The 17,555-nt window shown below is 47.4% G+C and overlaps 1 protein-coding gene across 8 annotated transcripts in view; it reads right to left on the reverse strand.

Moving 5' to 3' along the window:
• The window catches only part of pcm1 (pericentriolar material 1), a 263,929-nt gene that overhangs the window by 115,384 nt on the left and 130,990 nt on the right, over positions 1 to 17,555 (reverse strand). For all 8 annotated transcript variants that reach the window (XM_038791084.1, XM_038791089.1, XM_038791083.1 and 5 more), the window contains 2 exons: positions 17,172 to 17,402; positions 3,641 to 3,860 (listed from right to left, as the gene is read on the reverse strand). In XM_038791084.1, the coding sequence (XP_038647012.1) occupies positions 3,641 to 3,860; positions 17,172 to 17,402 (451 nt within the window). The remainder of the gene's footprint in view (positions 1 to 3,640; positions 3,861 to 17,171; positions 17,403 to 17,555) is intronic.

Consider the following 17,555-nt stretch of genomic DNA (forward strand, 5'->3'; position numbering starts at 1 on the left):
GTAATGCTGTAGGAGACGCAGCTGACCAGATTAGATTGACGAAAGGCTGGGTCAGTCAGGGCTTTCACTGGGGGTGCAATAGTTTCGGATGTAGGTGGTCAGTACATTATTGTCAGTGGGAAACTGGAGGGGTTGCAGGTGGTATTAGTAAATGTGTATGCGCCAAATTGGGACGATGTGGAGTTCATAAAGAGGATGCTGGGGAGGACACCGGACCTGGACTCGCACAAGTTGGTCATGGGAGGGAACTTTAACACAGTTGTTGACCCTGGCCTAGACCGGTCAAGCTCAAAGACGGGCAGGGTGCCAGCAATGGCAAAGGAACCAAAAGGGTTCATGGAGCAGATGGAGATTTGAGCAGCCGAGGGTGAAGGAGTTCTCCTTCTACTCACACATGGAGGAAGTGTACTCCCGGATCGATTTCTTTATTCTCAACAGGGCTTCACTGACGGGGATGGTGGACACGGGGTACTCGGCGATCACAATCTCAGACCATGCTCCGCACTGGATTAACCTGCAAGTTAGTAAAGCCAGTAACCAGCGCCCGAACTGGAGGTTAGATGTGGGACTTTTAGCTGACAAAGGGGTGTGCGAGTGGTTGAGGAAATGTATTCAGAACTACTGGCAGGTCAACAGCGCAGGGGAAATTGCAGCAGCAGTGGTCTGGGAAGCACTGAAGGCTGTAGTTAGAGTAGCTGATCTCAATACGGGCCCACAGGGAGAAGGTAGACAGGGCAGAGACGGACCGACTGGTAAAGGAGATACTACAGATCGCTAAGAGGTATGCGGAGACCCCAGAGGCAGGGCTTTTAAGGGAACAGCGGAGGCTACAGGTGAAGTTTGGTTTGTTACCCACAGGGAGGGCGGTGGAGCAGCTGAGGAAGGCGAAGGGGGCGATCTACGAGCATGGAGAAAAGGCCAGCAGAATGTTTGCACAGCAGCTTAGAAAGAGGGAGGCAGCCAGGGAGATAGGGAAAGTAAATGATGGAAATGGGAACCGGGTTGGAGATTCAGCAGGGGTGAATAAGGCGTTTAAGGCTTTTTACAGTCGGCTGTATGGGACGGAACTCTGAACGGGGTCGGAGGGGATGAGGCATTTCTTAGGCAGGCTGAATTTCCCAAAGGCGGAAGGGGTGCTGGTAGAAGGGCTGGGAGCCCCAATCAGGTTGGAAAAGATAGTGGAAGGTCTGAAGGCCATGCAGTTGGGTAAAGCCCCGGGGCCAGACGGGTACCCAGTGGAGTTCTATAAAAAGTTCTCTGGGATATTGGGGCTATTGTTGATGAGGACGTTCAATGAGGCAAGGGAGAGAGGGGTGCTGCCCGCGACAATGTCACAGGCCACGATTGTGCTGACCCTTAAGCTGTCCAAGAACCCGGAGCTGTGTGGGTCCTCCTGGCCGATATCCTTGTTGAATGTGTACGCCAATCTGCGTGTGCGTAGAGCACAGAGTCTCGCTTTATGCAGACGACCTGCTTCGGTATCGGACCCAATACAGGGGATGGAAGAAATCATGAGGATTCTAGGCGAATTTGGCCTGTTTTCGGGGTATAAGCTAAATATACGGAAAAGTGAGATACTCATAGAATTTACAGAGCAGAAGGAGGCCATTCGGCCCATCAAGTCTGCAGCGGCTCCTGGAAAGAGCACCCTACCCAAGGTTAACACCTCCACCCTATCGCCATAACCCAGTAACCCCACCCAACACTAAGGGACACTAAGGGCAATTTATCATGGCCAATCCACCTAACCTGCACATCTTTGGACTGTGGGAGGAAACCGGAGCACCCGGAGGAAACCCACGCACACACGGGGAGGACGCGCAAACTCCGCTCAGATGTGCAGACTCCGCTCAGACAGTGACCCAAGCCGGAATCGAACCTGGGACCCTGGAGCTGTGAAGCGATTGTGCTATCCACAATGCTAGGCGCGGGGACAGGTGAGGCGATTAGGGGAGCTGCCGTTTAGATTAGTAGGGAGAAGCTTTAGGTATCTCGGCATCCAAGTGGCGCGGGAATGGGACCAGCTGAATAAATTAAATCTGGTCCGACTAGTAGACCAAATGAAGGATGATTTTCGGAGATAGGACATGCTTCCGTTGTCACTAGCTGGGAGGGTGCAGACGGTGAAGATGACGGTCCTCCTGAGATTCCTGTTTGTATTTCAGCGTCTCCCCATCTTTATTCCGCGGTCAACAAAGTGATCACTGGCTTTGTTTGGGCAGGCAAGAAGCCGCGAGTAAGGAAGGTAATGCTTGAGCAGAGTCGGGAGATTTCAGTTTAATTTAAGTAATTATTACTGGGTGGCGAATATAGCCATGATCAGGAAGTTGGGGGGTTGGCATGGGAGCGTATGGAGGCAGCTTCATACAAGGGCACCAGTTTGGGGGCGCTGGTAACTGCGGCTCTGCCGTTCCCGCTGGCACGGTGCTCCACCAGCGCCGTGGTGGCCCTGAGAGTTTGGGGGCAAAGGAGGAGGCATGTGGGAGCAGATGGAGCATCGGTTTGGTCTCCAATCTGTAATAATCACTGGTTTGCCCCGGGGAAGTATGGATGGGGGGGGGGGCTCCGGAGATCAGGGATTGAGAGGACTGGGGATATGTTTATAGAGGGGAGCTTTCCGAATTTGAGGGCACTGGAGGAGAAGTTTGGATTGGCGAGGGGTACCTGCAGGTGCGGGACTTTCTACGTAGACAGGTTTCAACCTTCCCGCTCCTACCACCAAGGGGGATTCAGGACAGGGTAGTTTCCAGAGGGTGGGTAGGAGAAGGGAATGTCTCTGACATTTACAAGGAACTTATGGGGTCAGAGGAGACGCAGACTGAGGAGCTGAAGCACAAGTGGGAGGAGGAGCTGTGAGGAGAGATGGAGGATGGTTTATGGGCGGATGTGCTGAGTAGAGTCAACTCGTCCACAACATGTGCCAGGCTCAGCCCGCTACAATTCAAGGTCGTTCATCGGGCTCATATGACAGTGGTCGAATTAGCAGATTCTTTGGGGTGGAAGACAGGTGTGCAAAGTGTGCGGGAGGACCAGCGAACCATGTCCACATGTTCTGTACATGTCCGAAGCTTAGGGGATTTTGGCAGAGGTTTGCAGAGGTCATGTGCAAGGTGTTGAAAAGGGTGGCACCGAGTCCAGAGGTGGTGATTTTCAGGGTGTCGGAAGATCCGGAATCCAGGAGGAGAAAGAGGCAGACATTCTGGCCTTTGCTTCCCTGGTAGCCCAGAGACGGATACTATTAGCTTGGAGGGACTCAAAGCCCCCGAAGTCAGAGCCCTGGCTATCAAACATGGCTAGCTTTCTCTGTCTTGAGAAAATTAAGTTCGCCATGAGAGGGTCACTGATAGGGTTCGCCCGGAGGTGGCAACTTCTTTGCGGAAAATTAATCATCAGCAGAAGTGGGGAGGGGGGGTTAGTTTAACTTAGAGTAGGGGGTTAATAAAGGTGGGACCTGCAAGGAAGGGAGATGGCTTTGGCACTATGTTTGCAGATTCACGTACATTGTTTATTTTGTTGTTTTAAAACCAAAAATACCTCAATAAAATGTTTACAAAAAAAAACTGTGCATTCTTGGCAGGCAGTGGCAGGGAGGTAAGAGGAGAATGATGGATATGCATGATCTTCCAAAAATACTTCCTACCTGCTGGTCCTGCATCAGGGTCTGGCAAACGTTTGTACTGAATTCTAATTGCCTTGTCAGTTGGTTCACTTGTTCTTGCCAGTGTTCTCTCTCTTCCACATAGGAAAGGTCAGCTGCCCAGCGCAGATTCTCCTGTCGACGCATACCAACATTCTGTTGCTTGTTCTTGGGGAATGGACGATAGTTCCCATCTATAGAACATGTCCGTTTATCCTTCCACCTGTGGAAGTGGTAGATGGCAAAAGTATATTACGAAACATGCTGCGTGTAATAGGAGTTGGAATGTCCAGTCAACAGCCAAAACATCCACAGGGCATACAAACATACATTGGAATTGGTAACAGGAGTAGGCAATTTAGCCCCTAGATCCTGCTCTGCCAATAGAGATAGATCATGGCTGATCCGATTGTGGCTTCCAATGTTCTGTCCATTCCCTTATACCTTTTGACTCATAAATTAGATGTTACAAATCAGTGCTAACTGGTAACAGTGCAAATGTAAGCAAATTTGCTAAACACCAATTAGGAAATCCTAATTCGGAAACTTAATTAGTGGTGTCAGCTTTGGAATTTGAAAGGATTGACTATTAGGAAGAGTTATACCCCCAGTTGAGGAATTTCTGCAACCTCCGTGGTAATCTTAAACCAACAGTGGTGAGAATGATACAATGGAATGCGGATATGTCCAAGTCAGGACGGTGGGTGCTTCTAGAAGAAACTGCAGATGATGGCATTCTCTTCACATTTCTGCGAATATTCTCCATGGTAGAGGCCCCAGAGCTAGAGGAGCTGACAAAGTAACTTTACTGCAGTGCATCCTTTAGACAGAACACCAGACTGAGGAGGAGGATATTGAGTTCAAAACAAGCAGCATGAGTTCAATAGACTTTGTCCTGGTTGTCATCTAATTTCCCCAAATGCTGTTGCAGGTGGACTCATGCAGGTATTTGTTCACCTCTTAATTGAAACGTGCAGGTGGTCGAGGTATTGATATTTCAGATGACAAGCTTTCCCTTACCACACGCCCATTCATTAGTAGCCAGCATTAAAACCTTTAACCTGGTATCGTAACTGTGCTCACTTTCGAACTGTCTGCAAACAGTACATTTCCTTGACTGTACAACCGACAAAACCTGAATGAAGCAGTTGAAGATGTGTCAAGCAATATTACTGCTCCAAGGAGCTTGTGCAGCCATGTCCTGATGTGCCATTTAGTCTCCAAAAAAACACAATTTTTTTTGGTGTTGTATAATTACAGTTACTGAAGGAATTTCTGACACCAGCATCATTCAAATATTGCCCTGGTGTCAAGGGAAATTACTCTCACCTCTCCTCTTATAGTTAGCACTCGTGCCTACACCTGGGTGGAAAAGGCTGCAACAAGTTCTGCAGCTGGATTATTCTCCCTCAAATTTAACCTGCCCCCTGTCTGTCCAATTCCCAAGTACATTCTAATCCTGCTGCAGCTTATCCTATTCAATTTAGGAGCCAACAAGCTTCATTAGCTTTGCATCATCTACCAATTTAACCACAATGTTCAGGATTCCCAACTCCACAACATCTTGGAAAAATATTAGAACCATGGAAAATATTAAAGTTTACTTTTACGTTCACTCATCACCTTTCAGTGCTCAATCCACTGTCCATCATACTGCAATTGTTGTGCAGTGCATTTATTCTGCAGTGTTCATAAAAATACAAGCTTCTAAAATAACTGTAATTGTCTATGATTATAGCAGCTTCCAACACAAAGGAAGAGGATTATTCAGAAAGTTCAATGATACACTGGCTTGGAGAAAGACACCAAAGCACCATCAAACTACATACATTATCTGGGGAGATTGTTATTGCTTAAAGCACTGAACAGTTTCCCTCAAGTAGTTGAGAGACTTTTGAAAATAGTTCCTACCCGAAGAGCAGACCTGCTTTTAAGCATTAGATCTTAGACTAGAAATTGACATTGCATAGTTGGTTTAGCTCAGTTGGTTGGAGAAGTGATTTGTGATGTAGATCAAAGCTAACAGTGTGGGTTCAATTTCCTACCGGCTGAGATTACCTTCTCAACCTTGCCCCTCGCCGAAGGTGTGGTGATCCTCGGGTTAAACCACCACCAGCCAGCTCCCCCGTCAAAGGCCTATGGTCATCTGGGACAATGTCGACTTTACTTTACTATCTTTATACTTCAAGATGTCCCTTGGAGTCAATTAATAAACGGCTCAAAATCATTTCGTCATGAGATACAAGAAAACAAATGACTAATTAGCTTTGTTTTTGTTCTCTGAATTGGTTATTCCATCCACTAATTCAAAACAAAACTCAAATTACATTCCACTGAAATAATTATCTTTTCTAAATTTTCTGGTTTTAGCCATATTCCATAGGTACAGATCCAGTAATAATTCCACACCTGACGAAAGGGGAACTCATGACTTGTCTCCCATGAGAGAAAGAAACACAGCTCCGACATTACATTCTTATAACAACAAACACAGCCATTAGCAGCAGCAGAGATAAAATAAAATGATCCATACACATTTGAAATGAAATGAAATGAAAATCGCTTATTGTCACAAGTAGGCTTCGAATGAAGTTACTATGAACTTAACTCCGGTGCCTGTTCGGGGAGGCTGGTACGGGAATTGAACCCGCGCTGCTGGCCTGCCATGGTCTGCTTTAAAAGTCATCTATTTAGCCCTGTGCTAAACAAAAAAATTGAGAAATGTACCTGCACCATTAACTTTTCACCCTATGCTGGAGGGAAGCCTCATAAATAGGACTGTTTAATATATATTGATTGCTTCAAACATTTTTTCGAAGGCAGATATGACAATCCCATAACCTGGCTTTTGGAAACTTTGTTATCTTGGTACTTGCATCAATAAATTAAGCAACAGGAGCTTTGAAATAATGCATTTTCAGAAGCATGATGAAGAAAATGAATACTTCAAAGAGAATTAGAATGCAGAAGTTGAGAGTACAGATCAGTCACAATTTTTGACTTTTTGCAATGGCCAATACTTTGCAGCCCATTGTATGCAACATAAAATAGAAGGCAGAGAAGGACAAAGCAGTAAAGCAGCTGCAACAATAGTGAAGACAAAAGTGAAGTAGTTAACAAACTTCATAATTACCAAGTCTGAGTGGTCACCTTAAAATCATCGAATCACAGTATCTTGACAATGCAAGAAGAGGCCATTCAGCCCATCAAGTCTACACTGGCGCTCTGAAAAATGTCCTGCCATGTCCTACTCCTTATCCGTGTAACCTTACGCTATCATTCTTTTCAGATAGCAATCCAATTTTCTTTTGAATACCTCAATCAAATCTGCCTTCACCACCTTCGCAGTAAGTTTGTTCCAGATTCCAACCACCAACTGGGTGGAAAGAAGATTTCCTCAAATCACTTTTACTCCTTTCACCAATTGTTTTGTATCTATGTCCTCCATTCTTGTTGATCTCGATAGGCAACAGCTTAGAACTACTTACTTAACACCTAGCCTTCAGGGTCTTGAATACTGCTCAAGTCTCTTCTCAGCCTTCTTTTCTTCAAGGAAAACAGTTCCAACTTCTCCAATCTATCCTCACAGCTACAATTCTTTAATACTGGAATTATTCTCGTGAATCCCCTTTATATTCCTCAATGGCTTTACATCCTTCTGCAAGTATGGTGCCCAGAACTGGAAGCAGTATGCCAGATGAGGCCGAACATGTCTTTACATGTTCAACAAGACGTCCTTACACTTATGCTCAATGCCCCCATCAATAAAGCCAAAGATACTACATGCTCTATTAACTGCTCTCACAACATACACTGCCACCTTAATGATTTATGTACATACACACCAAGATCCCTGTTCCTGATCCTCCTTTAAAGTTTCTTCCATTATTTTGTACAGTCTTTCCAAATTCTTCCTGCCATAATGAATCACCGCCCACTTCTCTGCACTGAAATCCATTTGCTCCTTGTGTGCCAATCCACTGACATTTCTATGTCCTTCTGAAGTCCAAGTCTATCCTCAGCACAGTTGACAACGATTTCAACCTTTGCATCATCTGCAAATTTTGAAATCACGCCCCAAACACCACAGACTAGGTCATTGATATACATCAGGAAGAGCAACGGTGACAACACTTCATTCCTGGGGAATTCCACTCCAACATTTCCCCCAAGCTGAAAAACAATTATTTATCACTTGTTTCCTGTCACTCCTCCAATTTCTTATCCAAGTACCTACTTTCACTTTTATTCCATGAGCTAGAATTTTGCTCACAAGCCTGTTGTGTGGCACTGATTATTGAAAATCCATATACACCACATGACCAGCGTTGCCCTTATCAAAAAACTCCAAGTTAGTTCAACATTATTTTTCCATAATGAATCCATGCAGGTTTTCCTTAATTATCCTGCACTTGCCTAAGTGACTATTGATTTTGTACTGAAATATAATTTCCATAAATTTGCCGACCACTGAAGTCAAACTGACTGGCCTGCAGTTGCCGTCTTTACCCTTGCATCCCTTTTTGAACAAGGGTGTAATGTTCGTAATTCTCCGGCCCTCTGGCACTAGTGTCTAAGGAAGATTGGAAGACTATCACTGATGTCACTGCAATTTCCACTCATTTCCCTTGGATACATCTCATCCAGTACTGGCACTTTATCCAGTTTTAGCAGATAGCCTTTCTCATGCCTCCTCCTCAATTCTAAATTCCTTAGGTGTACCGGTTACCTCCTCTCTCACATCGTCTAATGCCTCCTCCTCCTCATTTTAAAATTCCTTCAGTGTCCCAGTTACCTCCTCTCTCGCCTCGGCCTAAGTAGCATCTTCTTCCTTTGTGAAGACAGAGACAAAGCACACACTAAATACCTCTGCTGGGGCAGCATGGTGGCGCAGTGGGTTAGCCCTGCAGCCTCATGGCACCGAGGTCCCAGGTTCGATCCCGGCTCTGGCTCACGGTCTGTCTGGAGTTTGCACATTCTTGCCCCGTTTGCGTGGGTTTCGCCCCCACAACCCAAAGATGTGCAGGCTAGGTGGATTGGCCACGCTAAATTGCCCCTTAATTGGAAAAAATGAATTGGATACTCTAAATTTAGTCTTTTTTTTTAAAAAAAGTACCTCTGCTATTTCCACTGCCTCCACATGCATGTCCCCTTTTTTAACCCTAATCGGTCCTACTCATCGAATCAATGGCATGGCGAGAGGCCCTTCAGCCCAAACTAGTCCATGCCAACTGAAAAGCCCATCAATGCTAACCCCATTTGCCTGCATTTGGCCCATATCCCTCCAAACCTTTCCTATCCATGCATCTGACAAATGCCTTTTAAAATGTTGTCAATGCCTCTGCCTCAATCACTTCCTCCGGTACCTCATTCCACATACGTACCATCTTCTGTGTAAAGAAATTGCTCCTCAAGTTCCCATTAATTCTTTCCCCTCTTAACTTAAACCAATGCCCTCTAGTTCTCGATTCCCCAACCCTGGGAAAAAGACTGAGTGCATTCACGCTAACCATGCCTCTCATGATCTTATACACCTCTATAAGATCATCCCTCAGTCTCCTCTCCAATGAAAAAAGTCTCAGCCTGCCCAATCTCTCCCTATAACTCAATTCCATGAGTCCTGGCAACATCCTTGTAAATCTCTTCTTTACTCTCTCCAGTTTAATATCATCTTTCCTATAGCAAGGGGCCAAAACTGAACACAATACTCCCGGTGCACCTCACCAACGACCTGTACAACTGCAACAAAACTTACCAACTTGTATACTTAATGCTCTGACTGCCAGACATTCTTAACTGCCCTATCAACCTGTGACTCCACCTTTAGAGAACCGTGCACCTGAACTCCCAAGGTCCCTCTGTTCCATGATATTCCCTAAGGTCCTATCATTCACCGTGAAAGTCCTACCTTCATTTGACTTTTAAAAATGCAACACCTCACACTTATCTGTATTGAACTCCATTTGCCATTTCTCGGGCCACTTCCCCAGCTGACCAAGATCCTGCTGCATTTTTCGATAACCTAACTCACTGTCTACAACACCATCTATTTTAGTGTCATCTGCAAACTTGCTGATCATGCCTTGTACATTCTCATCCAAATCGTTTATATGAATAACAAACAGCAATGGGCCCAGCACTGACCCCTGAGGCACACCACTAGTCACAGGCTTCCAGTCCAACAAACATCCTACCACCATTACCCTCTGCTTCTGACCATCAAGCCAATTGTATATCCAATTTGCCAGCTCTCCCTGGATTCCAGGTGATCTAACCTTCCAGAGCAGCCAACCATGTGGAACTTTATCAAAGGCCTTACTGAACTCCATATGGACTATATCTACCGCCCTGCTCTCATCAACATTCCTGGTCACTTCATCGAAGAACTCTGACAAATTTGTACGGCACGATCACCCATGCACAAAGCTTTGCTGACTACTCCTAATCAAACCCTGTCTTTCCAAATGTCTGTATATCGTATCCCTCAGAATCCTCTCTAGTAACTTACCCACCACAGATGTTGGGCTGACCGGTCTATATTTCCCAGGTTTTTCTTTGCAGCCCTTCTTAAATAAGGGCACAACATTTGCTACCCAGTCTTCTGGTACCTCATCCATGGCTAACGATGATGCAAATATCTCAGCCAGGGCTCCCGCAATTTCTTCTCCAACCTCACGCAGTGTTCTTAGATATACCCAGTCAGGGCCTGGAGATTTATCCACCTTCACACATTTTATTGTGTCCATTACCTCCTGTACTGAAATGCGAACTGTCCCCAATATATCACCACAAACCTTCCCAGGTTCCCAAGTCTTCACAGAGGAGATATATTCATTGAGAACCTCACCCATTTCCTGCGGTTTCACAATATGTGCCCACTTTGGTCCTTGACGGGTTCTATTCTCTCTCTAGTTATCCTTTTTCTTGTAATATGCTTAAAGAATCCCTTTGGATTCACCTTAATCCTCTCCGTCAAAGCTACCGCAGTGCCCCCTTTTTGCCCTCCTAATTTCCTTGAGTATACTGCTGTATCCACTGTACATCTCCAGAGAATCCCTTCATTCCAGCTACTTAAACCTGAGCCATGCCTCCTTTTTACTGGCCAAAACCTCAATATGTTTTGTCATCTAGGGTTCCACACTGCTGCCAGCCACGCCCTTCACCCGAACAGGAACATCTAGACCATGAACTCTAGCTATTTCACTTCTTTAAAAAATATATTTTTATTCTCCTCCTTTTTCAAATTTACTCCCAAATTTACACCCAACAATAAACAATAATCAGGAACGAATGTCATATCAATCCCCATATCAATAACAACCCCATCCTCCCACCAAACCCCCAAACATTAGCCTGCATGTTAACATAAACAAATAACAAAAAGGAATCAGGAACCACCCATACTCACCATTAACACATTCAGTCTCCTCCCCCCCCCCCAACTCTCTGAGCCCCCTCCCCCACTAATGTTCGATGCAATCCAATTCTCGAAAGTGCATAATGAATAAGATCCATGAATTGTAGAACCCCTCCATCCTTCCCCTCAGTTCAAATTTGACCTTCTCAAGAGACAATTCCAGCAGGCCCTCCCTCCACCCCAGGGCACAGGGTGGAGAGGCTGCTCTCCACCCCAACAGGATCCGCCTTTGTGCGATCAACGAGGCGAAGGCTACAACATCTGCCTCCGCATCCGTTTCCAACCCTGGCTGGTCTAACACCCCGAACATGGCCTCCCGGGGACCTGGGTCCAGTTTCATGTGCACCATCTTGGAAATTACCCTAAAAACCTCCTTCCAGTAATCCTCCAGCTTGGACAGGACCAAAATACTGAACGTGGTTTGTCCCCGCCATGCTCACACACATCTTCTACCCCTCAAAGATCCGGCTCATCCTCGCCCTTGTGAGGTGTGCTCTAGAGACCACCTTCAGCTCCATCAGCCCCAACCTCGCACACGAGGTGGAGGTGTTCACCCTCCGGAGCACCTCACACCAGAACCCCTCCTCCATACCCTCTCACAACTCTTCCTCCCACTTTGCCTTGATGCTTTCCAGCGGTGCCTTCTCCTCTTCTCTCCGTAAACCGCCGACACTACCCCCTTCTCCAGTCCCCTTGTCGTCAGCACCTCCTCCAGCAATGTGGAAGCCGGCTCTACCGGGAAGCTCAGTATCTCCTTTCTGGCAAAGTCTCGAACCTGCAATAATCTAAATATTTCCCCCTGCTCCAGCCCATCGCTCCCAGCTCCTTCAAGCCTGCAAACCAACCCCCAAGAAACAAATCTTTTAGTGTCCTAATTCATTTCTCCTCCAATTTCCAAAAATTTCCACCCACTTCCCTGGCTTAAATCTATGGTTCCGCCGAATCGGCATTTCCCTTTACCCTGTCCCAAACCCGAAGTGCTGGCGAAACTTTCTCCAAATTCTCAACGAAGCTAATACGACCGGCCTCCAAATATTTCCCCGGGGCCAGGGTAATAGGATTCCCCCCCCCCCCCCCCCCCCCCCCCCCCCCCCGGCCAATCTAGTTTAAACTCTCCCTTGTAGCACTAGCAAATCAGCCCCCCAGGATATTGGTCCCTCCTCCAGTTCGGATGCAACCCGTCCCTCTTAAACAGGTCATCTCTGCCCCAAAAGATCCCAATGATCGAAGAATCTGAATCCCTGCACCCTGCACCAATTTTAGGGTTCTGGGGAAACTGAAATGTCTGAAGGTGGATAAGTCACCTGGACCGGATGGACTATGCCCCAGGGTCCAAAAAGAGATAGCTGAGGAAATTGTGGAGGCATTAGTGATGATCTTTCAGGAGTCACTGGTGGCAGGAAGGGTCTCAGAGGACTGGAAGGTGGCTAATATAACACCACTGTTTAAGAAGGGAGGGTGGCAGAAGACGGGAAATTATAAGCCGATTAGCCTGACTTTGGTGAGATTTTAGAGTCTGTTATTAAAGATGAGATCGCAGAGCACTTGGAAGTGCATGGTAAAATAGGACTGAGTCAGCACGGCTTTGTCAAAGGGGTGTCTGATAAGTCTGTTAGAGTTCTTTGAGGAGGTAACAAGTAAGTTAGACAAGGAGAATCAGTGGATGTGATTTATTTAGATTTCCAGAACGCCTTTGACAAGGTGCCACACAGGAGACAGTTAAATAAGTTAAATGCCAATGGTGTTAAGGGTAAGATCCTGGCATGGATAGAGGATTGGCTGACTGGCAGAAGGCAGATAGAGGGAATAAAGGGGTCTTTTTCAGGATGGCAGCCGGTGGCTAGTGGTGTGCCTCAGGGTCTGTGCTGGGACCACAACTTTTCACAATATACATTAATGATCTGGAAGAAGGTACTGAAGGCACTGTTGCCAAGTTTGCAGATGATACAACGATCTGTAGAGGGTCAGGTAGTATTGAGGAAGCAAGGGAGCTGCAGAAGAACTTGGACAAGCTGGGAGAGTGGGCAATGAAGTGGCAAATGAAATACAATGTTGAAAAGTGTGAGGTTATGCACTTTGGAAGGAGGAATCCCGCCATAGACTATTTTCTAAATGGGGAAATGCTTTGGAAAGGGTTTTGGGAGTCCTTGTTCACGATTCTCTCAAGGTTAATGCGCAGGTTCAGAGGCAGTTACGGCGGCAAATACAATGTTAGCATTCATGTCAAGAGGGTTAGAATACAAGACCAGGGATGTACTTCTGAGGCTGTATACGGCTCTGGTCAGACCCCATTTGGCGTATTGTGAGCAGTTTGGGGCCCCATATCCAAGGAAGGATGTGCTGGGCTTGGAAAGGGTCCAGAGGAGGTTCACAGGAATGATCCCTGGAATGAAGAACTTGTTATCTGAGGAACGTTTGAGGACTCTGGCTCTATACTCGTTGGGAGTTTAGAAGGATGAGAGGGGATCTTATTGAAAGGTACAAGATACTGCGAGACCTGGATAGACTGGACGTGGAGAGGATGTTTCCACTTGTAGGAAAAACTAGAATCAGAGGACACCATCTCAGATTGAAGGGATGATCCTTTAAAACAGAGAAGAGATGAGGAGGAATTTTTTCAGCCAGAGGGTGGTGAGTCTGTGAAACTCTTTGCCGCAGAAGGCTAAATCACAGTGTCTTGAAGACAGAGATAGATAGGTTCTTCATTAATAAGGGGATCAGGGTTATGAGAAGGCAGGAGAATGGGGATGAGAAAATATCAGCCATGATTGAATGGCGGAGCAGATTCAATGGACCAAGTGGCCTAATTCTGCTCCTATGTCTTATGGTCTTATAATTTTGTATCTGTGCATTCATCTGCCAGATTCTCATGTTCTTACCCTCAGTAACACGTGGCACTGGAAGCAACCCAGAGGTTGCCACCCTTGTGTTCCTGCTTCTTAATCTTTTTAAGAGCTCTCGATAATCACTCCTCAGGACCTCATCCCTATTTTATTTTTGAAAAATATTTTATTGAGAAATTTATATATTAACCCAATGGACAAAAACACAACCTGATAAAGCCCATATGTTGACAAAGCCAATATAACCAGCACAACCAAAAATACCCCACCAACATGCCCCCACTTGCCCAACTCCGTCTGCCTCCTCCTTTTACCCTCCCCATTGCTGACTGCTTAATTTTTCCGAGCCCCTCAAGGCGAACTTTATTTTCTCTCACCTGAGAAATCCTTCCAGGTCACTCACCCACACCCCTGACATCGTGGAGCCGAATTCCTCTATTCTAACTAGATCCGTCTCCAGGCTATCAGGGAGACAAAGGGCAAGACATCAGCCTCTCTCGCCCCTTGACTCCCGGATCTTCTGACACACCAAAAATCGGTACCTCTGGACCACCTTCACTTTCAGAACCTCTGACATAATGTCGGCAAACCCCTGCCAGAATCCCCCAAGCTTTGGACATGCTGAGAACATGCAGACATGGTTTCCCAGGCCCACCCACGCACCGCCCAGGTCTATCCTCCACCCCTTCAATAAACATGCTCATCCGGGCCACAGTCATATGTGTCCTGTGGACCACCTGAAACTGAATACGGCTGAGCCTCGCTCACGAGGATGTATCAACTCTCCTCAAGGATCCTCCCACAACCCAGCCTTCAACTCCCAACCCAACTCTTCCTCCCACTTACGCTTTACTACCCATTTCGGGGAACCCCTCTCAGCCCATCAGTTCCATATAAATTTCTGACAACTTCCCCCTCCCCGACTCCCGTTCTTGACACCACCTTATCCTGCAGCCTCTGGGGTGGCAATTGCGGAAAGGTCGATACTTGCCTCCGCACAAAGTCCCTCACCTGCAAATACCCATTCCCGCCGGGGAGCTCAAATTCTTCCACGCATGGAAAGCTGCTGCCGATGAACAAATCCCAAACTGCTCGATCCCTGCCTGCAGCCACCCCCGAAAACCCCATCTAGCACCCCGGAACAAACCGGTGATTGCCACATATCAGTGCCCAGACCGAAGCCGCCCTCCAGCCCCAGATGCTGCCACCACTGTCCCCAAACCCACAGAGCCGCCACCACTACAAGGCTTGTGGAGTACCTGGCTGGCAAGACCGGCAGAGGCGCCGTTAACCATGCCCCAAAATTCATGTCCTTACATGAGGCTGCCTCCATTCACTCCCATACTGTCCCCTCCCCCACTACCTTTTACACTTTGTGTAATTCATGAAGTTCGGGAGAGCTAACACCGCACCCCCCCAACACCACTACTTTAAACCCCAATCTCTTCTCCTGCCCGCTCGCCTGGATTGGAACGATCTCACTCTTCCCCATGTTCAATTTATACACCGAAAACCGGCCGAATTCCTCCAAGATCCCCATAATCCCCCCAATACCTCCCATCGGGTCCGAAATGCACAAATCCCAAACTGCTCGATCCCTGCCCGCAGCCACCCCCGAAACCCCCCATCTAGCACCCCTGGAACAAACCGATGATTGCCACATATCAGTGCCCAGACCGAAGCCGCCCTCCAGCCCCAGATGCTGCCACCACTGTCCCCAAACCCACAGAGCCGCCACCACAACAAGGCTTGTGGAGTACCTGGCTGGCAAGAACGGCAGAGGCGCCGTTAACTGTGCCCCAAAATTCATGTCCTTACATGAGGCTGCCTAAATTTCGGGTCCGAAATGTACAGCAGCAAGTCGGCACCTAAAGTGAAACTCTGCGCGCGCTCCCCCCCCCCCCCACACACCCAGGACTATCCTCTGCCAGTCTCTCAACGCCATCACTAGTGGCTCTATAAGCCAAGGCAAAGAACAATGGGGAGAGTGGACATCCCTGCCTCATCCCTCGATGCCTGAAATCATGCTAGCTCACCTGGTTTGTCCGCACACTCGCCACTGGTGCTTGATACAGCAGCCGGGCCCAATCCACAAATCCCTGCCCAAACCCAAACCACCCCAGCACCTCCCACAGATATTCCCATTCCACCCGATCGAAGGCCTTCTCCTCGTTCATGGTGACCACCACCTCCACATCCTGTCCCTCGGGGGGGCATCATTATTACATTCAATAATCTCCTGATGTTTGCCGACAAATACCTCCCCTTCATGAACCCTGTTTCGTCATCCCCTGGCACACAGTCCCCAATTCTCAAGGCCAACATCTTGGCGTCCACATTTAAATACGAGATCGGCCTGTAGGACCCACACTGCTCCGGATCCTTGTCCTCGTCCATTTTTTAAATCAAGGAGATCGAGGCCTGCGATAAAAGTCATCAATCCCATCGACTTCCTCGCCTCGTTAAACACCCTCACCAGCAAAGGCTCCAGGACCCCCGAAAACTTATTGTAAAACTCCACTTGGAACCCATCCGGGCCCGGGACTGTGCCCATCTCTATCGCCTCATCAGGGGTCATGGGGAGAAGGCAGGAGAATGGGGATGAGAAAATATCAGCCATGATTGAATGGCGGAGCAGACTCGATGGGCCAAGTGGCCTTATTCTGCTCCGATGTCTTATGGTCTTCCCCATGGATAAAAGCCCAATCACCAACTGCAGATTCTGCCGCTCCCTCAACAACCCCGCCTTCATGGCCTCCTAATACCTCCTGTCCACCTGCACGATATCCTCCACTCGCCTCTCCATCTCCGCCCGTTCCACCTTCTACCTGTTTGCCCGTATCAGATAAAGTCCCCCCTCACTACTGCCTTCAGTGCCTCCCACAATGTGGCCACCGAAACCTCCCCCGTGTCGTTCAGCTCCACATATCCACGAATGGCCGCCCTCACCTGCTCACTAACCTCCTCATTCGCCAATAGCCCCGCATCCAACCTCCACTGCGGGTGCTGACCCCCTCACCTGTTGACCCGCAAGTCCACCCAGTGCAGCGCATGGTCCGACACAATAATTGACCAGTACTCCGAACCGACCACCCCTGGCAACAACGTCCTACCCATCACGAAAAAGTCGATTCGGGAGTACACCCCTGTGCACATCGGAGAGAAAAAAAATTCCTTCACCCATTGCCCATCAAACTAAATATATATTTTTTCTTGTGCCTAGATAAGTTCATTACTACACACATTCTTTGAACAGTGCTCAACTTCAACCCACCTGTTCTTGCTCTCTCTTGAATTGTGCGTTCCTTGGCTTCTGTTTTGATTGGGATATACTGTATATGTTTCATGAGAACTTGTTTCAACTTCTGACTGGACAATCCCATCAGATTGGTAGTCATTCTCTTCCTCATCATCGCCAGCATCATCATTGTTCTCTTCCTCTTCCTCATCATCCTCATCATCATCTAATGCGCCTTGAGTTGAACCTCCCCAGGTAGCCATAGTCCTGTGAAACATTCAGAATTCCAACATAAATTTAAATTACGTGAACAACAATGTGGTGCAGTGGCTGGCACTGCTACCTCACGGCACTGAGGTCACAGGTTCAATCCCGGCCCCGGATCACTGTCCGTGTGGAGTTTCCACATTCTCTCAAGTG

This window comes from Scyliorhinus canicula, chromosome 3, assembly GCF_902713615.1.
Source record: "Scyliorhinus canicula chromosome 3, sScyCan1.1, whole genome shotgun sequence".
Taxonomy (NCBI): domain Eukaryota; kingdom Metazoa; phylum Chordata; class Chondrichthyes; order Carcharhiniformes; family Scyliorhinidae; genus Scyliorhinus; species Scyliorhinus canicula.